The 25,827-nt window shown below is 37.2% G+C and overlaps 2 protein-coding genes and 1 long non-coding RNA gene across 5 annotated transcripts in view; 1 reads left to right on the top strand and 2 right to left on the bottom strand.

Annotated features, from left to right (window-relative positions):
• Positions 1-481, bottom strand: part of FBXO22 (F-box protein 22) — a 34,524-nt gene extending 34,043 nt beyond the window's left edge. Inside the window, exon 1 of the mRNA XM_014856452.3 lies at positions 237-481. Coding sequence (XP_014711938.1) covers positions 237-379 — 143 coding nt within the window. The 5' untranslated portion in view covers positions 380-481. The remainder of the gene's footprint in view (positions 1-236) is intronic.
• Positions 44-13,245, top strand: LOC139044572 (uncharacterized). The gene is made up of 3 exons (XR_011501631.1): positions 44-204; positions 12,310-12,441; positions 12,924-13,245. It is a non-coding gene; the product is annotated as an uncharacterized lncRNA (long non-coding RNA).
• The window catches only part of UBE2Q2 (ubiquitin conjugating enzyme E2 Q2), a 62,484-nt gene continuing 39,212 nt past the window's right edge, over positions 2,556-25,827 (bottom strand). For 2 of the 3 annotated variants that reach the window (XM_014856448.3, XM_070504399.1), the window contains 5 exons: positions 25,023-25,081; positions 14,548-14,596; positions 13,990-14,085; positions 5,799-5,865; positions 2,556-4,159 (listed from right to left, as the gene is read on the bottom strand). In XM_014856448.3, the coding sequence (XP_014711934.1) occupies positions 4,128-4,159; positions 5,799-5,865; positions 13,990-14,085; positions 14,548-14,596; positions 25,023-25,081 (303 nt within the window). In that variant the 3' untranslated portion in view covers positions 2,556-4,127. Of the gene's footprint in view, positions 4,160-5,798; positions 5,866-13,989; positions 14,086-14,547; positions 14,597-18,821; positions 19,110-25,022; positions 25,082-25,827 lie in introns of all 3 variants that reach the window. The other variant, XR_011501624.1, reaches the window with a different exon arrangement.

Here is a 25,827-nt window from a genome sequence, read left to right as displayed (position 1 = left end):
GCGCTGGTTCGGAGCGCGAGCCGGGGGCGGGGAAAACCTTCGAGGGAAGCTGCCTCTCCAGGAGGAGTCCCCCGGAGCGCTCCGGCAGGCGGACCTGGCAGATGGGGGCGTCAGCTCAGGGCAGCGGTACGGAGCCGGGGCCGCCCCGGGTCCCGATGGCGTCTGCCCACCCCGCCCGCCCAGGCAAGCCCGGCAGGTCCCGAGGTAAGGAAGCTTCCCGCCTCCTCTCTCCTCACCCGGCCACCCGCAGCAGCGCCTTGGCGGGCAGGAAAGTGAGAACACGTTCCACCACCTCCGCTAGGTTACTCAACACGAAGGTGCTTCGTGGGTCTGCGGTGGAGGAGCCACGGTGGTCACGGCCGCCCCCCACCGGCTCCATGCCTCACCAACCGGTCCGGGCAAGGCAGTACCGCAGCTCCGCGGGAACAGGTTAGGCCGGCACGAGACCGCCCAGCCCGCGCGCACTGAGCAGGCGCGCGCGCCACTTCCGGCCGGCCAGGGAGGCGGGGCTGCTGCGGAGGCGCCCACGTGACCCCAGGCCACCAGGTTTCCGGCGCTGGTCTGGAAGCGCCTGCTGGGGCTCGGAGCCCGTGGCCAAGCGTCTTGCAATCCTCCCTGAACGTTTATGACTCCCGCAGTCCTCCTTCACTGCCTCACCGCGCTTGCCGCGCTGTATTCTCTTTGTCGGCACACATCTTTCTCTAACTCATGATTTATTGAAGGCAGAGCTTAGGTAATAGTGGTCTTTACAGTCCCAGTGCTTAACAGCATGAACCCAATTTTTGAACGGCCAGTACCTGCTTTAAAAAAACTGTGTGAAAATCACAGTAAGTCAACACCTTGTGAACGTGGTTAACTCGTTGTAACCCTCACGTTCTGAATGTGTAAAACAGCATAAAGAGCACCTACCATTACTGTGAAAGCACGTCCCAAACTGCGCTAGTTCCTCACAGGTGGCATTAGAGTCAGCTGGGAACTATTAAGTTTTGACACATTTTTGGTCCTCACCCCAGGCCTACTGAATCAGATACTAGGGGTGGGGCCCAGCAGTCTGAGGTGTAACTTTCCTGTGATTTAAGCTTTCTCGTGATTCTGATGCAAGCTCAGGCTGAGAACCACAGATAAAAAGTACAGCAGGGCCGGCCCAGTGGTGCAGCGGTTAAGCGCGCAGAATCGCTTAGGCGGGGTTCACTGGTCCCGATCTCTGGTGCGGACATCGCACCGCTTGGCAAGCCGTGCTGTGGCAGGCGTCCCACATATAAAGTGGAGGAAGATGGGCACAATGTTAGCTCAGGACCAGCCTTCCTCAGCAAAAACTGGAGGACTGGCGGCAGACACTGCCGTATCCCCAACTAACACCCATTCCTCCCGCTGCTTCCTTGCTGATTTGATCCCTAGCTCCTGAAGGTCAACTTGATTAGTCCAAACTAGACGGTCTCAAACATATTGGCCTGAGGGCTCCTACACACTCTTAAACATTGACAACTCTAAAGAGCTTGTTTATGTGGGTTATGTGGGTTAATATTAACATTAACCTTATTAAAAATTAAAACACTTTAATATTAATTCACTTAAAATAATAAATCCATTACATATTAACGGAAGAATATTTTTATCATACAAGTTTGCCAAATCTCCCCCACCACCAAAAGTGAATGATGTGGCATCTTTACATTTTGCAAACCTCTGATTTCTGGCTTAATAGAAGACAGCTGGATCTGCTTCTGAATTCAATCTGTTGCAATATCACATCATGTAGCCTCCGGAAAACTCCACTGTACACTTGTGGGAGAATGAGAGTCAAAATAGCAAACAATGTTTTAGTGTTAGGAAAGTAGTTTTGACCTTCAAAACCTCCTAAAAAGGTCTTAGGAGTCTCGAGGATTCCCCAAATCATACGTTGAAGACCACTTGCCCGAACAAATCATGATGGCTTCATTCTTTTCAGCCATTAGTTTAGGGGTAGACACAGGCCCCAGTTCTAACCAAGGAAAAGTAGGCTGGGGAGGGGGGACTTCTAAAGATTTCCTCACCTCCTAGGGAGACACTAGAAGACAGGCCCATTATCCACCTCTAGACAGATTAAAGTGGCTGCACATCCAGACATAACATTCAATCCAAAGATGAAACCAACACGAAAAAATCTCAAAGAAACAGAGCAGAGCACAGATGTACCATGCCTGGAGTCTCCCTACCTGTGGACAGGTGTATCCACTTATGTGAGAAATCCTGACAACTGTGTATAAGGAAGCCATGGGTCCACTAAAGAAGGAGCAGATTATCATAACTAGGGGAACTAGGGACAGCCATGAAGAAAGTAGCACTTGAATTTACATTAAAGAATGAATGTGGGAGAGGGAAAAGGTTAAGGAAAATCTGAGTGTACTAAGTATACACACACCATTTCTGGGTTCTGTAGCTTTTTCTTGTTAAATCAATCTGCTTCTCTCCCTCTCCTCACCCCATCCCACCATAGGAAATCCTATTCCAGAAACTCAGTAGAGCCTACAGACACCTGAAGCAAAGTTATCTCTTATGAGGGAAAGGTGACGAAATTACTTTTTAAATGGTTCTTTATTCATAAACTTGATGCAAGTTTACAAAATTTATTGTACATTGCCAAATAAATCTGCAATGAAAAAATAAAAAAAACAAAGCATGCCAAATGTGCAGCTGTCAATGTGCTAGCTATCAGGATATTAAAGAATTCAATAATGTATTCAAGATTTAGCCTTAGGTTTAAGGAACTTTAATGCTTTAAAGAATTCTGCCTTGTCACTTGTGATGTGAGCAACTGGCAATCAAAACTTTATACAAATGTAACCAAGTGAACAAGAATGCCAGAAAATCTTTGTCTACTCTCTTTTTAACCAAAATAGAATAAAAAGAAATTAAACACACAGAATAATGCAGAAGTGCCATGTCTCTCGGATACGGTTTACAAAGTTAAAAACTGAATCTTAAAGCAAATGCATAAGAAATGCTTTTGAACTTTGTAACTGGTTTGTGCAGAAAAATGTGCTTCTGGATTGCTTTTTAAAAGTGCTTAATAACTAGAATTTCCTTTTAAATCAAATTTGGGTATATAAAAAAATCTATTACCAACAGGACTGATTCAGGTAAGGCAATAAAATGGAGAGTACATTGATTTGAGTCACGTTTTATAAAAGAATTAACATATGCAGAGTTCCTATTAGTCTTTCGAAGTAAAAGCCATTCTTATGACTATAGCAAAAATTTTAAGTCTCAAAATTAGATATCTTTTTGTACTTAACTGTGCAGCTTTTGCTCAAGGAGTCTTCGTGCCAATCACTTTATAAGTTTATTAGTTTACAAATGATTGCAACATCCCGTTAATAAAATGGGAACGTAAAATGACTTAATATTTTAAATAACTTTAAGCTCTATACTGCAGCTCTTCTTAAGAAATATTGAACCAACAAGAAGCCGAGTCAACCCAGCAAGACTCGGATGCCCCAGTGGAAATTACTACTTACAAGCCTTAATTGGCATAGCCTTGCTTTGCTTTGCCTAAAAAGTACAATACAACTCAGTTAAGAGTATATCTTCAGGAAACAGTTCATATCTTCACATAGCCATAAAAAAAGTTTAACAACTTAATGAGTAGGCTTCCTGTCATTATTTTGGCAATATCATAAAATGGTTTTAACCTGAAAACGCTACTGTGATTTAGAACATCTTAAATTTTCTAAACCAATATTAAACATCAAACTTTTATTGGCTCTAAATGAAACAATATATTGCAAGTCCTCGTAACATATGAGCTCAATATGGGAAAGTTACCCTAAGTCGCAACTTCAGTAAACCAATGCTGACTTGCCTGCTTAACAGATCTCACTTTTCAAGAAAAAGAGATAAGTGACCAGTATGTGTATTTATCAGGAAGAATACAATAAAGGCCCCATTGCTCAGTCCAAGATACCTCAAATGAGCAAAATGAAAAGGCTGTAACTTATATGGGATGTCAGTTGACAGATTATCCACTAAAATAACTATTAGCTAACGTCTTCAGTGCTGCTGTTACAGGGGCACTCAAAGCTTGGGTCTGCATGTTGGAACGATTTTCTTTAAAGCAACATTGGTCCAAACATACACAGTCAACACATTTAGCCATCTTCCTTTGGAGGGGTGTACCAGCCTGAAATAGAATAGGAAAAAAGTTAAAATACTTTAATTCTTAAACCAAGGAGAAATGGCATTTTATTAACGTGACCTACTTCCTCTACTCATAATTTTCATGTTTAAACCGGCTGTAAAAATTAAACCTCCACTTGGGGGTTGCTAACACAGCATTTTGATATATTCACAATATAAAGTTATTTTCTATGAATAAATTGTACTTGAGTTTCGACCTAAGATCTCCGGCATTTCCAGCTAAAGATGACAGTGTGGAATATCTGCCTATAAGCTAGGTTTTATATTGCATTTCAATTCTGTATTTGAAAGTAAACTTCACTAAAAATAACTCTCTCTCAAACAAAATCCTGACATTTTAGACTAAGAGGAACTTGGACTTTCCTCAGTGCAATGATGTCATTTCACCAGTAAGGAAGCCATCTCAGCAGGTGCACTAAGTGATTATGCCTAAGATCAGATTTTAGCCACAGAAGCCAAACTAGAATCCATCTCCTGATTCTGAATCTATTGCTCTTTCACCATAGCTAAGCTTACACACACACACACTTTCTCAAAAACAGTGCTTTCCATAAACATTTTTACAAGTTTTATCATTTCCCTCTTCAGAAGCTTGAAAACTGTTTTGAATACTATTCTTTCAGAAATCAACAGTCACTGAAAAAGTGACAAGTTTGCTTTCTCATTAAAATAAAAGTGAGGATAAGATACAAGTCTTAAGTCACAAGCTACTACATTTCTAGCAAAGTAAAGAATACTTTATTGGTAAATACTCTCCTTAAGGAAAACTACTTCCTATTATTAATTTATTTACTCTGCAAAGAAAGCATCAGTTTCACTACTTCGGCTACAGTGAGTATCTTTCTTACTGTCAACACTTAGTTACAAAGTGCTATGCATACACACTACTCTTGTTTTTCTCACAAGTTTGGCAAGACAGACATCATGCCAATTTTAGAGATGAGGAAACTAAGGCTGAGAGGTAATGGGACTTGATCTGGACCACAGAGCTAATAAGTGACACAAATGGCACCTGAAAATTGGTTTTCTAATTCCAAGTCTACTTGTTTTATTACCTCACTGTTAGAGACAAAAACTCAAAATGTGCACTGTCGATATAAAAAAAATGTAAAGGCCAATAAAAGTTATGAAACATATTTTAAGAATTATTTTTAATTTACAACTCAAATACTCTTAAGTCTATACTGAAATTAGAACTTTTTCACTTGAATAGATAAATGTGTACAACTGTCAAAAAGCATTAAGTAGTTTGAGGATGTTTCAGACGCAGCTGATTCATGATGCTGATTGTATTCACTCAGTATTAATAAGTACTCCACTGTAAAGTTGCCTTTAACTCAGTTCCTATCCTAATACAATATGTTTCAAGTGAGTAAATTGATTCATTCATTAATCTACTCAAAAATCTTGACTCTGACTCAGAGGTGCTTAAGCCAAGTATTTAGGATATAAAGATTCTGAATGAAGCACAATTTATGTATCCTCAAGTTAAATGTTTTCACTGTGGTAACTACTTTATAAGAAATTGAAGCAAAAAGAGAAAAATAAAACAGGAGAAACGTCAACAGTACATTATGTAAAACTTCATAAATGGCAATAAATACTTATGGAATTAAACGTACCATTTTTTTCATGTATCTGTACAATGGAATTATAGGATTGTTGGGCTCTTGCTAGATTATACTGATTCTGAAAGAGAATTATACATTTTAAATCAAAACTGTGAATAGATGAAAATCATTACAAATAATTTATGGATGCATCACCACTGTGCTTAAAAGAACACATGAAACCAAATTATATTTCCATTTCTAAAAGAATTTTAACTTAATATCCTCATTTCTCAATTTCATCATTCTCTACCATTTCAGAAGGATAACACAACCAAAACTGTACTCTCTCAAAAATCTACAAGCTTCACAGTTCACTTTTACAAGGCCTACCACTGGACAAATACAAAGCTTTACACAGTGCTAGTCTCCCTCTCCACACTGATGAATCAAGTTAAAGATGCTATTTAGACATAATTAGAACTCAAACTCTCATTCTCATAACTTCTACTCAAAAAACAACCAAACAAAACCTAGAAAATATTACCTTCATATAAGAAAACATTAAGCATTAAGGACTATACATATGAATGACATTTTGAGTTAAAAATCTAAAGAAAGCTCATAAGTGGCAGGAAGCCGTTACTAAAGGAGTCCTCTTTTGGTAACCTTTTTTATTAGAACATCTTTTAAGGGGCCAAATTTAGGATTAATTTTGTCCCCATCAGTACAACTGACCTACATCTTAACTTCCAATTATTATATCATAAGCATTCTCCATAGTGGTATATACCTATTATATTATGTCATAGAATTCAATTAATTCACACAACATAAGAATAAAAAATGTATTAAAACATTCTAAGTGAAAATTCTCCTTACTACCTGTCCTCCAGTCACCCAGTTTTCCCTCATCCATCCTCCTTCCTCCATCCAAGTTAACTACTGTTATTAGTTTCTTGTATAGCCTTCAGATTATACAAGAAAATTCAGGTACAGCCTATTGTTATTAGCCATCATCCCCTGCTTTCCCCTCAACAAATGATAGGTAGCACGCTACAGACACCATTCTGCCCCTTTTCTCACTTAACATATCATGGACCTTATTCCATATGAGTACACAGAAAGCGTTACCTTTCCCTTTTTTTAAACAGTGAAATATTCCATTGTATGCATCATTGGTGAATATTTAGGTTGCTTTCATATTAGGTTATTTTCCATTACAATGCTGCAGTGAGCAACCGTGTACCTAAATATGCAAAATACCAGTAAAAAGTCCCAGAGTGGACTTGCTGAGTCAAAAAACATAGGTACCATTGTAATTTTGAGATGTTCCTAAATTGCCCTCTACAAGACTGTATAAATATGCTTGCCCACCAGCCATGTATGAGAGTGACTCCACACAGCCTCACCAACACAGTACTTCTTCAAACCTTAGTTATTTTTGACAACATAATAGGTAGAAGATAGACTCTCAGTGTAGTTTTGATTTGCATTTCTATTACTGACTGAGGCTGAACATGTCTCCATATGTTCATAAGCCATTTATTTCTGTATCTGTAAATAGACATTTTATATCTTTTTTCCCATTTTTCTACAGTGTACTCTTTTCCAACTTCTAAGAGCTCTTTAATAGCCTCCCATAATGCATCTAAAAAACTAAACAGGGGTCAGCCCCATGGCCAAGTGGTTAAGTTCGTGCACTCCACTTCGGCAGCCCAGGGTTTCGCCACAGTTCGGATCCTGGGCATGGACATGGCACCACTCATCAAGCCATGCTGAGGCTGCGTCCCATATAGCAGAACCAGAAGTACCTACAAGTAGAATATACACCATGCACTGGGGGGCTTTGGGAAGAAGAAGGTAAAAAAAAGAAGATGATGGGCAACAGATGTTAGCTCAGGTGCCAATCTTTAAAAAAAACCTAAAACATAAAATGTGCAGTAGTGTTATCTCCAAGTTAATGAAAAATAATGCTTTTTAGTCAAGTCCGTATTTTCACAAAAAAGACAAAAATAAAAGAGAAACAGACTGTACATAACAAAACACACATGCACTGAAATTCCCAGATCAAGAAGCAGTCACTGCCTGCAAGGCAAAAGAAACGAGGATCAAAACCAAAAGACAACCCACCAAGAGGGAGAAAATTTTTGCAAATCATATATCCGATAAGGGGCTAATCTTCACAATATATAAGGAACTCACACAACTGAACAACAAAAAAACAAACAGCCCGATCAAAAAATGGACAGAGGTTACAAACAGACATTTTTCCAAAGAAGATAGACAGATGGCCAATAAACACATGAAAAGACGTTCAACATCACTAATCATCAGGGAAATGCAAATCAAAACTACACTAAGATACCACCTAACACCTGTTAAAATGGCTATAATCACAAACTAAAAAATAACAAATGTTGGAGAGGGTGTGGAGAGAAGGGAACCCTCATACACTGCTGGTGGGAATGCAAAGTGGCACAGCCACTATGGAAAACAGCATAGATTCCTCAGAAAACTGACAACAGAAATACCATATGACCCAGCTCTCCCACTACTGGGTATCTACCCAAACAATCTGAAATCAACAATCCAAAGTAACATATGTACCCCTATGTTCATTGCAGCACTATTCACAATAGCCAAGACATGGAAACTATCCAAGTGCCCAGTGACGGATGATTGGATAAAGAAGATGTGGTGTATATATATACAATGGAATACTACTCAGCCAGAAAAAAAGACAAAAATCATCCCATTTGCAATAACATGGAAGGACCTGGAGGGAATTATGCTAAGTGAAATAAGCCAGACTGAGAAAGACAAATGATTTCACTCATATGTGGAATATTAACAAGCACATGGACAAAGAAAACAGTTCAGTGGTTACCAGGAGAAGGGGGGGTCGGGGGTGGGCACAGGGGGTGAAGGGGAGCACTTATGTGGTGACAGACAAGAAATAACGTACAACTGAAATCTCACAATGAAGTAAACTATTGTGAACTCAAATTTTTTTTTTAAATCAGCTAAATAAAAAAAAACAAAAAAAAAGCAGTCACTTCCTAACCCTACTACCCACCTACCCAAGACACAAGGAGAAAATAAGAACATTAACCTTCCCCAACCTCAGTTGTCAATAGCATGATATTCAAATTCCAGTTTAAGTGGAATGTTACTGCAGAGGCTTTACTGTAATGGGGAGCTAGCCTTTTCTGTTTCCTAACTCACTGCTGCTTTCTGCTTTATGTCTTTATTAATCCCCTTCCTTCTACTTTCTTTCAGTTTGTCCTTTCTAACACTGAGTTAGAGGCTTGATTTTCATTCTTTTTTTTAATGGCATAAGGATTTTAAGGCAATGGATATTCCTCTTAGCTCTCCACTGGTTTCTCATACATAGTGATTTCATTATTGCCATTCCCTAGATATTCTGCAGTTTAATTTCAAAGCCCCATTAAGGGCTGTTTGAGTTTTAAAATTTCACAAAAGGAACATCTGTTCAGATTTTCATATTAACACAGTTTTATTTAATTGGGATCAGAGAACAACATCTGTCCTTTTTCTACTTTCCAAATTTGAAATTTTCCTCATTGAACAGGATTAGTTTCATGGATGTTGGGGAGGGGTAGGATTTTAGTATTTTCATTATAGTTCAGTTCTAAGTATTTTAAAATTTTCATGATTCTTTTAACCATGATTTAGAAGTATTTCATTTCCAAATTCATGTAGATTTTTATTCATCTTTTCATTATTGTCTTCTAACCTTAACTGCATATTTAAATTATATGATTTGTATGGTAACAATTGTTTTTAAATATTCTTACTTGCCTTATGTATTAATTTATGATGAAATTTTTTCCCATATTCCATATATGCTTGGGATACAGAGTTTTATATTTGTCCACTAGACTAAGCTTGTTAACTGGTTATTCAAATCACTTACATTTTTGACATGTCTGTTTAACTTACCAGGAGAACGGTACATAGAAATCTCCCACTACGATGGTGCATTTGTCAATTTCTCCTTGTGGTTTTATCAGGCTTTTTTTGTCTGTATTTTGAGGCTTTTTAAATAGGTACATAAAGTACAAAATTATTATATCCTCCTAGTTAACAGAGACTTTTATCATTAAGTAGTCACTACTGCTTTCTGTTCCAAAATCGTACTTTGTCTGATACTACAACTACATCATCTTTCGTGTGCATGAGTGTATACTGGCATATCTTTATCATCCTCCCTCCTTTAAAAAAAATTTTCAATCTTTTTGTATCCTCACATTTTAAATATACTTCTTAAAAACTCCTAGATTTTGTTTTATTAATTCAATCTGTCTAACGGGTAACTTTAGTCCATTTACATTTGTTGTGACAGATTTATCTGAACTTGCTTCTACCACCTTACTTTCTGGTTTCTATTTCTCTCACTTTTTAATTATAATCTTATTATCTCCGCCTAGGATTCCAATAAGACATATTCTGATCTCTACCTCTCTTAACTTCTGCCATATTGTCTATCCCCATGTCTCTCTGTGCAACATTCTGAGTTATTTCTTCTAATCAACTAATTCTCTCTTCTGATGTCTAATCCATCTATTGAGTTTCTCATTTCAACAATTATGTTTTTCATTTCTATAAATTCTATTTCCTTCTTTTTCAGACCTGTCTCATCCTTCCTTATGGTCTTATTATTTGCTCAAGTTTACAATGTTTTTCTTTACATTAGATTTTACATAGAACTATTCATTTTCTCACAATTCTAATATCTTAAACCTCTATTCTGTATCTCATAATTCCAAGATCTGAAGGTCTTTGGGCATAAATATCTCTTATCCATTGTCTCTGCCATTTCTCATGTATGCTGGGTTGCCTACTTATGTGCTTGTGATCTTTCATTGTGAACTCACATTTGCTTGATCTTAATCTTTGGGAATCATGCAAGCTTTAATCAGAAATGTTCTCCTCTAAAGAGTACCTGTGCCTGCTTCTGATGAGAACTGTGGATACAACCAACATGAGACCACTTTAGTCCCCTTGGAGAATCTCAGGATTATGCAAGGTTCTGAGATTTGGCTCCCCAACCTTGCTCATTTATAAATAGAAGACTGGACTGCTTAGTATAGGTAGCAACTCCCCCACTCCCTGGAAAAATAAACAAAAACCAGATCTCTCATCTGAATGTGATCACTCAACCAGGGGATTTTGTAGGTAAATAACTGGAGGTCTGTGGGCAGTGTGGAAGGGAGGTGTCTTTCCTGATTATAGAAATAGGTTAGGAGCTGCCCTAAGGGCTGTGTGCTCTAGTATTTCACTATTTAATTCAACTACCATTCCTACCACATAGTGAATGGAAGCATCTAAAGGGGCACTATCTTGCCTATCTAAACCCCAGATTCCTGCCTAAAAGTCCTAATAGCAGACCTCTACTTTAGAAGGCTTTCTCACTACCGTGGCCTAGAGTTAATGTTACAGCCTGTTTTCCACATTAACTGAATGGAAAACCAGCCTGGCCGACATCCTTCTGCCCTATGGCTGGCTCTCAGCTCCTGCTGGCTGAGCCTAGAGAAGCTAATGGCAAGACTGTATGATGACTCTTGCCTGCATAGAGTTGCAGATCCTCAGCCCTATCAGTCTGACCTCATCACCAAATTTCATGTGTGCTAAAGGGTAACTTTTTCCCTTTTCCAATACGTAGGTATATTTATATCGTTTTAGTAATATTTTCAGAAGACAAACTGGTTTATTTATTTTGAACCAACAGTGGATATTTAAAATATTTTTGAAGTAACAGTTATATGGGCAAAAAGAAATTCAAAAAGCACAAATTATTTACAGTAAAGTCTCCTCCCATCCCTAATCCACTCCATCAATATTTCAATACCCCCTTAACAATTTTGTTAGCACTTTCTTGAATATCCTTTAAGAGACATTCTGATTATGAAAGCACATCTATATCATAATATATCCTTCTCTCTCTCTCTCTCTCACACAAATGGTAGCATGTCTTTAACACAATTTAGCACCTTACTTTTTTGATAGCAGTATTTTTAAAGTTAAAATTCAGATTATTTCCTGCCGAGTTTAGAAGCCTGGAAGGTAAAACTCATATCATGCAAAGTTTCCACATTCTTAACTAACAAATATTTCTTAAAAAGAAGGAAAAAAATGAAGAGTAAGGTTTCATCATAGTAATTCGCTCAAAAAATTCACCTTCTAAGACATACTTTAATGTGCAAACATATTTAGCTGCCTGACCTAGCATTCTATGTAAAATGGTTATATTTACTTGCTAAGAAAACTAGAAATCATGGAAACGTAGAGGTTTAAAGCAATTACATTGACACTGATTGATTCCAAGAGGACTATGGCACTGAACAAAGATAGAGTATTGGTAATTATACAATTTTAAAACCAGAAGAAACTTAAAATATCCAGACCAATTGTATTTCAGATAAAGATATAGAAGCCCAGGGAGGTAAGTTTACAGTGAGTCATTGGTAAAATGTTCTTTCAGTCACTCAGAAAGGTCACTGTTCTAAGCTTTTTATATTTTCTCTTCCTCTTCTTTTTTTTTGCTTTGGTGAGGAAGACTGGCCCTGAGCTAACATCTGTTGCCAATCCTCCTCTTCCTGCCTGAAGAAGACCATCACTGAACCAACATCTGTGCCAATCCTCCTCCACTCTGCATGTGGGATACCACCACAGCACGGCTCAACAAGCGGTAGGCAGGTCCACACCCGGGATATGAACTGACAAACCCTGGGATGCTGAAACGGAGTGCATGAAGCCAACCCCTACACCACCAGGCCGGCCCCTGTATTTTCTCTTTTAAAGAGAAAAACACGCCAATTTTTTTTTAAACGATGAAATTTAACATTAAGTTCTACACATAAATAAATGCCAATAAGAAAATTTAAAAGACTAGAAGTACACCAAAATGTTAATAGTATTTCTAGATAGTCAAATCACAGATGACTTTTTAGTTTTTTGTATTTTTTTCTACTTTAGAAACTGTACAATGAACATAAATTTTCTCATTACAAAAATTAAATTTTGATCTTCTAGTACATACTCATTCGATTGTCACATTTAAAACACGTAAAATATACATACTAAAGAAATGCTAGTTAAATGTAGTTAAGCAATTCACTAATGTTCAATAATTAACTTCTTGATTTTATACAAAATGGTATTTTGTTCCAGTGTAAAGAAATAGCTGTTAAAAGAGCTGAAAGTAGGGCTGGCCCCGTGGCTGAGTGGTTAAGTTCGCGTGCTCCGCTGCAGGCGGCCCAGTGTTTCGTTGGTTCGAATCCTGGGCGCGGACATGGCACTGCTCGTCAGACCACGCTGAGGCAGCGTCCCACATGCCACAACTAGAAGAACCCACAACGAAGAATACACAACTATGTACCGGGGGGCTTTGGGGAGAAAAAGGAAAAAATAAAAAAAAATCTTTAAAAAAAAAAAAGAGCTGAAAGTAAAAATGAGTTATTTTATAGTATTCTCCCAAATAAATGACTTTTTTAAACAGCCTTTTCAACTTTTTGCTTCCTCTGTCAGATAAGATTCTAGTGGACTCATGATTTGATGTACAATATGGTTATAAAACATATTTAGATTTAATACTATTTGGATAGGCATTTAACACAAAATTCACACAGAACTTTAGGAACATCCCAATGTTTTTAAATGTTAGGTCAGGATGATTTCCATCACAAAAATACTGTTCCAAAGCATACTAACTTCAGAGTATATCCTCAGTCTGCTTAAGTTTTTATAGATAAATACAATTAGACATGGAAAGATGTTTCTGGTGTAGTAAGTGAATAAAAAACAGAACTCATTGGTTAAGAGCAAAGACTTAATCCAGACTCTCTGGTTCCAGTCCTTGCTCTGCCACCTGTGACCCAGACGAGTCACTACTTAGGCTCTGTGTGCTTCAGTTTCCTCACCTACAAAACGAGGACAATAATAGTACCCACTTTTAGGTTATTAAGAGGATTGAAAGAGTTAATACAAGTAAAAAGATTAAATAGATTAGAGCGTAGCACATAAATGCTCACTGGGAACTAACTATTATAACATGATCTTAGTTTTGGAAAATTTCAAAGTACATATAATTTTTTACTTATTAGTATATACATACCAATAATAAATTTTAAATTATAGATACGTTTATCTATAGTAAAAATAACACAGACAGGAAGAAGCCTCATAAGATAACAGGAAATATATCTCATAGTTTATGTGACATTCTTAATAAAAGTACCTTATTTGCTCCAAACTGCACTCTGGCTTTGCCTTTGACTAAAGTGGCATTGATCTGCATGATGACCGATTCTATTGAGTAGGCACTGCTCCAGCCCTACAGGAAGAAGAAAACACTTCTCTAAAACACATGGTGTTCCTGATTTCCACTTAGGAAAGCTTAACAAAATGGCATATAACAACTCAACACTAGCAAATTAATGTTATGAAGTTTGTAGTTAAGAAGTAAAAGTAAAGTTTGATCATTTCCAAAACCTCGCAAAAAAACAAAACAAGCTTATGTTCTAAGTGCCAGACATGAGCAAATTACAACCTTAAATAAACATCACTCTTACTGCCTATCCTAGCATAGATTAAGCACCAAGTACAATCTCATTTTACTGGTTTACCTTAAATATTAGCTTTTTCATTATTAAAAGTAGGTGCTATTTTTAAAAAAACCAAAATTTTTTTAAAGTATGTGCTATTATAACAGAGCTTTTCCACTCAGAATCTAACTTACATAATCGAAAGGCTCTATGGAGGTTGAAAAATAAGAGTATCATAAGAAAACAGTCACCTGTTTTGTGAGAAGTTCCATACATAATGCTCCACCACCCAACACATACCTTCAAAAGAAAAAAAGGAATCATAAATTTCTCTAGATCTCAGTATTCCTTCTTAATTTTTAAAGTACTATTACTAAGAAAGTATACGTACAAGATTAGAAGATAACATGCAAAAATGAAAACAGTTGTTAGGATTACAGGAGTAAGGGTAATTAAAAAATTCTAATGTCATCGCTCTAACACAATCCTAAATTTTTTTAAATAATGGTTCTCAGTAAGAGAATACTTGAAGACTCTTAAGATATCAGAAACTAAGAACTTAGCCCTAAATATTCTAGAGAATAGGGGCAGGAGAATCAATGCTTCCTCAAATGGCATTCAAGTGTTCTGTTCATCTGAAAATTTCTCTACTATCATGTTATACTGCCAAGAGTTTTTCCTCTGACAGTGGCAATGACTTTGCCCTATCTATAATAATGAACACCTGCATTTATGGTTTAAATTGTTTTTATTCATTCTGTTATGAGGATCAAATGGTTCTAACCATGGAGTCCCTCTCTGGGACTCCTCAATTTCTCTTTCTAGTTCTGAGGACTCTTCTATGAACCAAAGACAACTTCTGGGGATTTCCCAGATCTCCGTTAGGAAATCATTACGTAGATTAAGATTCTTCAGCCTTTTAACATTTTCTCAAAATAATGTCATTCCTCATTTAATGTTATTTTAAACTTCAAAATACATTAAATATCATGCCTAAAAACAAAAATCAATTGAACATAATGACAGAAAAAAAACATGGTAATCTTGAAAATACATAAACTAACACAACTGAGTAGGTCTATGTGAAAACTGAGTCCACCACAAATTTTTTTGTCCTCTGGGACTTTGCCCATGCTGTTCCCTTGCCTGAGATTCCTTCTGCTGCCTACTCTTCCAAATGCCATAATTCCCCCCTGTAAAACTTGCCAAGACCATTCAGGCCTACAAATTTTGCATTCTGGCTAACCAAATGCATCCTCGTGTTGACTAAACCAAATTACAGAGAAGTAAAGAATCTAAAAACTTCTGTAGACCATTATCAATAATAGTTACAATGAAATCACTCAATAACAGAAATTATTCAATAACTCCCCCATCCTGGAGAATTCAAGCAACTATCTCTCTTACTCGCTTGTCCCAAACTCTGGGAACTTTCAAAGTAAAAGCGAAGGAAAGAAAGACACTCCAAAAAATTAAATTTGGATGGAGAATCACGAGACTTTTAACTTCTTCGTATATTCTCCTACGTTCCTCAAACACAGAAATCTATCTCCAATTCTCTGAATCTCCTACGGGGCTCAAAGTATATCTTGTATATAGTGAATTTTAAATTAGCACTTGCTGACGTAACAGAATTAGAAAATCCAATTCTGAATTTGGATTTTGGTTTCTCCACAACTGCTCAAAATCTAGTAATCTGTTAATGAATTAACACCACTCTTGGTCCTTACACTTAGAAATGCTAAAGGCAGACAAGGACTTATTTTAGGAAAAGGAGGTACTAGACAACACTGAGTTACCAATTATCCAATCACTACCTTTTCTGTTAGCACCCCATTCTTTATTTTGGGGGTAAAGAGTCTTGTCACGTGGTAAGAAGGGAAGTTGTTGTACTTGCAGGTCAAAAGAAAGTATATTTTCTACAAACACATAATAGCTACTCAAATGTTTGTTGGATGTCTAAACACAAGACAGAAGCAGTTCTAGCATCTACACAAGAAGTGAGATAAAGTAAACTTTTCCTTAACATACACTATCAGCAGCATTTACATCTGAAAGAAATGATCGATTCTACTTCTGTATTGAATTATATTCATTTTATCAATGTGTTCCACACCCTTATTGCTCTTTGCCTCCAAATAAAGAGTTCTGCTAAATATTGAGACAATGAAAGGGCACTAGAAAATAAGAAAAAAAGAAATTCATCTAAGGTCATCTAAGGATAATCCACCACATACACAGGCATAGTAATATTGTCAACTTAAAAAAACTTCAGTTGCTTACGTTGTATGGCAAACACTATCCTAAGCTCAGCCACTTCAGGCATTGAATTTATAATTTTTGTTTTACTAGGAGGTTCTTGCAAGAATGTTTGCTAGCTAACCTCCCCACCCACGAGCTACGATGATCACTTAATTGCTTTAATGAGGGGACAACAGAAACCATTAATCAGGACTAGAGTGTTAATACACATAATTCTTAAATGATCAAAAAAAGAGAGATGAGAAATAGAAAGTTCTAATATTATAGTCAAATCCTTGACAATAATGACATAAAAAAAAAGGAAGGCTTATCAGCGCATATTAAACAGTCACCATTGTTCCCTTTCTTGAGGGAAGGAAAGGGCCATAGGTTCTAAGAACTGAGCCCTAAGAGACGGATAAAAGAAAATGCTGGCACTTAAAACCATAATGTCCCCATAATACAGACAGAAACAACCTGTGGTCATCTAGAAGTAGAAGTATTCTCTTTATGGACGACTGGGGTACACAAAATACTTCACATTACATCAACCAATAAAGTATCTTCAGTTGCCTACAAATAGCTCACTCACCAAAAGTAATCTTTATGATTCTCTCAAGTTACTGCACTATACCCTGGACTAGGCAAGAAAGATGGCCACGTATCGGTGGCTCAATAAAATAGCTTATAAAAACACCAGTGGATTGGGAATTATAAATTACCCTAACTTGCCTACATCTTACTAACTTACTATATTTCCCTATCTCACTCATTCATTCACAAATATTTACTGCATATATATTATATATGCCAGGCACTGAGTACGCAGTGGAAAAAACTGACATGACCCTACCTTCATGATGTTTACAATCTATTAAGGATTATAGATGTTACACAAATAAACAGTAAAGTGGGAGAAGGTGACCCAAAGTTCTACGAGAAGGAATAAAGAGGGGGATCATCACAAACAGCATCTCTAAGAGTGACACACAAGCTGAGACTTGCAGGAGTTAAAGTGTAAGTGGGAATAACATTCCAGGCAGAGGAAATGTATAAGGAAGGCATGAGGAAAGGAAAAGTTTGCTGGCTACTGGGGGCTGAAAGACAACCAGCGGGGCACCAGCTTAGAGAGGCAGAGTGTAGGAAAGAGGATTAGAAAGGAAGGCAAGGGAAAGATCACAGAAGGCTTCTGGAATATGCTAACAATATCAATCTGGAAGAGTTTAAGCAGGGGAGTGATATAATCCGATACAAACTTGTAAAAGATCACTCTAAAAGCTTACATGAGTGAGGAAACAGAAGCAAGAGTCCATCAGAATTCCTCTAAAGTGGTCCACATGAGAACTGACGGCAGTACCAAGAGAAACGGAAACAAGTAACTGGATCTGAGAACTCTTTAAGAGGGAAGAGAATTACAGTACTGGATGTGGGAAATGTGGGAAAGGTGATGTAAAGAACGACTCCTAGCTTCATTAATTGAGATGGGGGAGATTGGGGAAGAGAGACTGGAGAGAAGATGAGTTCAAGTTTTCGTCCCGTAGAGTGTGAGCTGCCTGTGTAAGAGGCACTGAACTAGAGGTGTCAAGAAGGTAGTTGGATATTGGGAGCAGAAAAGAAATACAGAAATGTGAGGTACAAACCTACAAGTCACTGACACATAGAGGTATTTTAAAGGCCATGGGAGCCTTTTCAACAAAGAGTGCTAGAGCAATTGTATGTTAGGCAAAAATCTATGACCTAAACCTCACACCTTATACAAAAATAACTCGAAATGATTCACAGAGTTATCTGTAAAATGTAAAACTATAAAACTTTGAGGAAAAAAAGTAGGAGAATCTTAGTGATCTAGCTCTAGGCAGAGAGTTCTTAGATTTGACATCAAAAGATAATCCATAAAATGAAACACATCTATAAATTAGACTTCATCAAAACTAAAAACTTTTGCTCTACAAAAGATTCTGTTAAGATGATAAAATGAAGCTACATACTGGGAGAAATTTAAAACTGCACATCTAACAAGGGATCACTATGTAGAACATATTACAAAACTTTCAAAATTCAACAATAACAAACAATTAGAAAATGACAAACAAATATTTAAGGGAAAGTATATAAAGTTACCAAATAGGCACATGAAAGATATTCAACATTAGGAAATATACATTAGGGAAACGCAAGTTAAAACCACAACGATATATCACTACACAGCTATCTGAACAGCTAAAATAAAAACAAGTGGCAACAGAAAATGCTGGCAATGATGTGGAGAAATTGGATCACTTACACATTCCTGGTAGGAATGTACACTGGTACATTCTTTGTTTTCTTTGTCCATGTGTTTGTTCATATTCCACACATGAGTGAAATCATCTGATGTTTGTCTTTCTCAGTCTGGCTTATTTCACTAAATATATTCCCTCCAGGTCCATCCATGTTGTTGCACATGGGATGATTTTGTCTTTTTTTATGGCTGAGTAGTATTCCATTGTATACATATACCATATCTTCTTTATCCAATCATCAGTCAATGGGCACTTGGATTGTTTCCATGTCTTGGCTATTGTGAATAGTGCTGCAACGAACATAGGGATACATATGTTACTTTGGATTGTTGATTTCAAACTGTTTGGGTAGATACCCAGTAGTGGGATAGCTAGGTCATAAGGTAAGTTCTATTTTTAGTTTTTTGAGGAATCTCAATCCTGTTTTCCATAGTGGCTGTGCCAGTTTGCATTCCCACCAGCAGTGTATGAGGGTTCCCTTTTCTCTGCACCCTTTCCAACATCTATTTTTAGTTTTAGTGATTATAGCCATTTTAATGGGTGTTAGGTGGTATCTTAGTGTAGTTTTGATTTGCACTTCCCTGATGATTAGTGACGTTGAACGTCTTTTCATGTGTTTATTGGCCGTCTATCTTCTTTAGAAAAACATCTGTTCATATCCTCTGTCCATTTTTTGATTGGGCTGTTTGTTTTTTTTGTTGTTCAGTTGTGTGAGTTCCTTATATAGTACAGAGATTAACCCTTGTTGAATATATGATTTGCAGGTATTTTCTCCCTCTTGGTGGGTTGTCTTTTGGTTTTGATCCTAGTTTCTTTTGCCTTGCAGAAGCTCTTTAGTTTGATCAAGTCCCACTTGTTTATTTTTTCTTTTGTTCCCCTTGTCTGAGAAAACATGGTATTCAAAAAGATCCTTTTAAGTTCGATGTCAAAGAGTGTACTACCTATATTTTCTTCCAGGAGTTTTATGGTTTCAGGACTTACCTTCAAGTGTTTGATCCATTTTGACTTTATTTTTGTGTATTGCATGAGATAATGGTCTACTTTCATTCTTTTGCAAGTGGTTATCCAGATTTCCCAACACCAATTATTGAAGAGACTATCTTTTCTCCATAGTATGTTCTTGGCAACTTTGTCGAAGATTAGCTGTCCTTAGATGTGCAGTTTTATTTCTGGGCTTTTAGTTCTGTTCCATTGATCTGTGTGCCTGTTTTTGTACCAGTAGCATGCTGTTTTGATCACTATGGCTTTCTGGTACATTTCGAAGTCAGGAATTGTGATGCCTCCAGCTTTGTTCTTTTTTCTCAGCATTGCTTTAGCAATTCGGGGTCTTTGGTTGCCCCATATCAATTTTAGTATTCTTTGTTCTATTTCCGTGAAGAATGTCATTGGGATTCTGATTGGGATTGCATTGAATCTGTAGATTGCTTTGGGTAGTACAAACTTTTTAACTATGTTTATTCTTCCAATCCATGTGCATGGACTCTCTTTCTGTCTCTTTATGTCATCATCTATTTCTTTCAAGAACATCTTATACTTTTCATTCTATAAGTCCTTCACTTCCTTGGTTAAATTTATTCCTAGATATTTTATTCTTTTTGTGGTGATTGTAAATAGAATTGTATTCTTGAGGTCTCTTTCTGTTAGTTTGTTATTAGAGTATAGAAGTGCAACTGATTTTTGTAAACTGATTTTGTACCCTGCAACTTTACTGTATTTGTTCATTATTTCTAGTAGTTTTCCGATGGATTCTTTAGGGTTTTCTATATATAAGATCATGTCGTCTGCAAACAGCAAGAGTTTCACTTCTTCACTCCCTATTTGGATTCCTTTTATTCCTTTCTCTTGCCTAATTGCTCTGGCCAAAACCTCCAGTACTATGTTGAATAAGAGTGGTGATAGCAGGCATCCTTGTCTTGTTCCTGTTCTGAGAGGGATGGCATTCAGTTTTTCCCCATTGAGTATGATGTTGGCTGTGGGTTTGTCATATACGGCCTTTATTATGTTGAGGTAATTCCCTTCTATCCCCGGTTTGTTAAGAGTTTTTATCATAAATGGATGTTGGATCTTGTCAAATGCTTTCTCTGCATCTATTGAGATGATCCTGTGGTTTATTCCTCATTTGTTAATGTGGTATATCAAATTGATTGATTTACAGATGTTGAACCATCCCTGCGTCCCTGGTGTAAATCCCACTTGATCATGATGTATGATCTTTTGGATGTATTGCTGTATTCGGGTTGCCAATATTTTGTTGAGGATTTTTGCATCTATGTTCATCAGCGATATTGGCCTGTAGTTTTCCTTTTTTGTGCTGTCCTTCTCAGGCTTTGGTATCAGAGTGATGTTGGCCTCACAGAATGTGTTAGGAAGCATTCTGTCTTCCCTAATTTTTTGGAATAGCTTGAGAAGGATAGGTATTAAATCCTCTTTCAAAGTTTGGTAGAATTTACCAGGGAAGCTGTCTGGTCCTAGACTTTTATATTTTGGGATGTTTTTGATTACTGTTTCAATCTCTTTACTTGTGATTGGTCTATTCAGATTATTTCTTTTTTTTGTTGTTAAACCACTCTTTTTTTTTAAAAAAAAATAAAAGATTGGCACTAGAGCTCACAACTGTTGCGAGTCTTCTTTTTTTTTTCCTTCTGTTTTTTCTCCCCAAATCCCCCCAGTACATAGTTGTATATTTTAGTTGTGAGTCCTTCTAGTTGTGGTATCTATTTCTTGTTGCTTCGGCTTTGGGAGGTTGTAAGAGTCTAAGAATTTATCCATTTCCTCTAGATTGTCCATTTTGTTGACATACAGCTTTTCATAGTACTGTCTTATAATCCTGTGTATTTCTATGGTATCCATTGTTATTTCTCCTCTTTCATTTCTAATTTTATTTATCTGAGCTTTCTCTCCTTTTTTTCTTTGTAAGTCTAGCCAGGGGTTTGTCAATTTCATTTATCTTCTCAAAGAGCCAGCTCTTTGTTTCACTGATCCTTTCTACTGCCTTTTTTGTTTCAATAGCATTTATTTCTGCTCTGATTCTTATTATTTCTCTCCTATGTAACCTTTTTTTTGAAATGACAAAATATTAGAAATGCAGAATGTATTAGTGGTTGCCAGGAATTGGAGGAAGAGCAGGCATTAGAGGGAGATGGGTGTGGTTTAAAAGGGCAACAAGAGGAATTCTTGTGGTGTTGGAACTGTTCAGTATCTTGACTGTGGTAGTGGATACACAAACCCACACAGTTGATCAAGTTTTACAGAACTTAATACACAAATGAGTTATAAGTAAAACCAGGCAAATCTGAGTAAGCCCTATGAATTATATCACTCTCTCATTGTGATATTACATTATAGTTTTGCAAAATGTTATCACTGGGAAAATTGGGCAAAGTATACAAGGGATCTCTATTACTTCTTACAACTGCATGTGAATGTACAATTATCTCAATAAAAATTTCAGTTGAAAAAAGGATCCACAAGGGGCTGGCCCGGTGGCACAGCGGTTAAATGTACACGTTCTGCTTCAGTGGCCCGGGGTTCACTGGTTTGGATCCTGGGTGCAGACATGGCACCACCTGGCAAGCCATGCTGTGGTAGGCATCCCACATACAAAGTAGAGGAAGATAGGCATGGATGTTAGTTCAGGGCCAGTCTTTCTGAGCAAAAAGAGGAGGATTGGCAGCAGGTGTTAGCTCAGGGCTAATCTTCCTCAAAAAAAAAAAGGGTCCATGAGAATGGGAGGAAAAGAGAGAAGAGAGAGGACACACTACCAAATTCTGAAGAAATCCAACATGTAGAAGTTAGGTTAAGAAGGAGTTGCCAGCAAAAGAGACTGACAAGAGGTAGTCAGAAGCCAAAGGAAAAATATTTCAATGTTGCCGAGGAATCTGATAATCAGATATGATAAAGCCTGAAGAGGGACATGGAAGTCTCTGTTGGCAACAGTAGCTTCAGAGGAATAGTAATAGCTAATGCCAGACTACGGGGGGCTAAAAAGTGAATAGGAAGCGAAAAGTGTGGTATATACACGTTGTTTGTGGGAATGTAAATGGTGCAGCCACTTTGGAAAACAGTCTTATACTTCATCAAGAAGTTTAATATAGAGGTACCAGAGAACCTAGTAATTTCGCATATAGGTATATATGAAAGAAAGATGAAGACGTGCACACAAAAATGTGTATATGAATGTTCATAGCAGCATTATTTGTAATAGCCAAAAGGTGGAAACAAGAAACATCTATAGATAAATAAAATGTAGTACATCTATACAATGGAATATTATTCAGCCATAAATGGAATGAAGTACTGATACACACTAAAACATGGATGAACCTTGAAAACATTTTGCTAAGTGAAAGAAGCCAGTCATAAAAAGCCACATTTTGCATGGTTCTATTTATATTAAATGCTCATAATAAGTAAATCCATAGAGACAGACAGGAGCTTAGTGGTTGCCAGCGGATGGAGGGGTGGAGGGGAAAATGAGAAATGACTGCTAAAGCATTATGGGGTTTCTTTTGAGGGGCTAACGAAAACGTTCTGAAACTAGACAGTGGGAATGGTTGCACAACTCTGAATATACTAAAAAACACTGAATTGTACACATTAAAAGGGTAAGTTTTATCATATGTGAATTGTATCACAATAAAGCTGTTATTTAAAAAAAAAGTTTGGTTATGACAAGAAACAGAGAAATAGGGTATTAGCTAGAAGTAGATGTAGGATATAAAATATATGGAACAAAAATTACTCAATAATCTGTCCAGAATCACAGAGTACTTTAGCCTGATTCTGAGACTGCAAACTCTGTGTTTTATCAATCCTTCACATGTTTTAGTTCTTCCTAAGTCAGGCAGTAATTCCTCCCTTCTCATTTAACAGTTCATGGTCAAGACCAAGTCATTTTGATTCTGCCTCAAATTAGTGTTCACCTTTCATTCATCTTTCCATTCCCATTATTACTGTACCAATTTTGGTTATCATCACTTCACTCTAAGATAGTGGCATCAGTTCTTAACCAGCTTTGCATTCTTCTAGGCTTTGTGAATACCACTTACCTTGTAGTCTCTTCCACTGTCACGTCACCAGAGTTATCTTTCTAAAACATTCTCTTTACTGTTATTTCCCTCATCCTGAATCAGTTAAAGAAAGATGAATTCAATATCTTTGGGTATTCTTATATAAATATATTCCTATATATTTATCCTGAATTTAGAAAATTTTTCCAAATGTTTTCCTTAATCATTTATAGCTTCCCCTTCCCTTTTTTTTTTTTTTTTTTTGGTGAGGAAGACTGTCCCTGAGCTAACATCTGTGTCCATCTTTCTCTATTTTGTACATGGGATGTCACCACAGCATGGCTTGATGAGCAGTATATAGGTCCACGCTAGGGATCTGAACCTGCAAAGCCCAGGCCACTGAAGCGGAGCACACAAACCTAACCACTACGCCACCAGGCCAGCTCCAACTGCCCCTATTTTTTAATCTAAATGAAACTATATCAGCCATAGAGATGATCAAAGTAAGAACTGGATATTTTGAGACTTTAATCACGATAATATATATCATCTCACAAAACAGAACTGGTCAGCTGAACCTTTCAGAATTCTCAAATAAGTTTAACTGCTCCTACTTTGAGGGTCTACAGAACACTTCATAACTAACCTAGGTACAAATTCTGATCTTTTCCCCATCTGTCATATAACTTCTAATCACAAAAAAGCAATACAAACTTCAATAAAAATGCATGACAATTACCATTTGATTCTTCCAAACTGAATGAAACAACCACCTTTAGAAGGAATTCGATGGCCAGCTCTACAGGCCCATGAGATTTTCTGTAATTATTCCTAGGATCACAGGCATGTGGGAATCACTCTATAATCCTAACTTTCTCTAAATCCTCAATCACAATTTATATTTGAAAAACTTCTGATTTTTTATGGTGAAATGTACACAAATAGGGGCCATAAAAACTCTATAAACAACAATTTAATGGTTTATATCAATGGTTCTCCAATTGTGGTCCCCAGACTAGCAACATCAGCTTCATCTGAGACTGTCTTAGAAATGCAAATTCTCAGGCCCCACCCCAGACCTACTGAATCAGAAACCTTGGGGTAAAGCCTAACATTCTAGGCCACTTAGCATTTAACTAGGCCTCCAGATGATTCTGACACACACTGTCAAAGAAAATAATCACTTAAACTTACCCTCCTGAAAGAACAGGTAACACCACTCGAACAAATGGAGGATCAAATGGAAAGTTATCCTAAAAAACAAACATGTAAGATTAACTTTAAGAATATCCTTAATTACTATTTAGAAGATTTTAAAATAGTCTATTATTACCTGATGATGAGTGAGGGTCATAAAAGTAAAAATACCAAAAAAATAAAACGAAATAAAAACCAAAGCAAATAAAAATGAAGTTAGGATCAGACCCAAACAGGACAGTGTTTTGGTAAACTTATGAAATACATGAAGGGGTTCCACTTCCGATAGTATTATATAAAGGAACCATTCCAATAATGATGGACTGGATAATTTGGATCAATCCTCTGTCTAAGACCTAGAAAAGGTAGGCAAAACGTAAAAATTACAGAGCTAAGATTAGGTAGAAAAAGGAAACCCCAGAGGGCAAGGCCTTTTTTTCCCCTTGGGTTTTCTTTCAAATACAGAAGAGGAAGGTAGGAGGTTAAGAAACTAAGTAGAACGCACAGACTCACTGGGCTAGGGAGATAAAAATTGGAGCTCAGGATCCACCAAGGAGAGGCCTTTACAAGTCTCCCACACGTTAGGTTGGGACCCTGAAGGACAAACTGCAAATTGCCCTGACTGTTGGAGAATAACGTCTAGCTTTTCATCATCTCAATCCCTGACCCTGGGTTGCCAGCACCCAAGCCCCTGACAGGCACAAATGTAAATACTCTCTGAATATCATCCATGGCTTCAAATTAGCTCTCTAATTTTTCATATATTGTATCTATCACTAAAAATAGCCAGTTACAGGAGACT

The sequence above is a fragment of the Equus asinus genome, chromosome 2 (genome assembly GCF_041296235.1).
Source record: "Equus asinus isolate D_3611 breed Donkey chromosome 2, EquAss-T2T_v2, whole genome shotgun sequence".
NCBI lineage: Eukaryota > Metazoa > Chordata > Mammalia > Perissodactyla > Equidae > Equus > Equus asinus.
The sequence above is the reverse complement of the archived record's forward strand: the minus strand, read 5'-3'. Positions and strand labels throughout refer to the sequence as shown.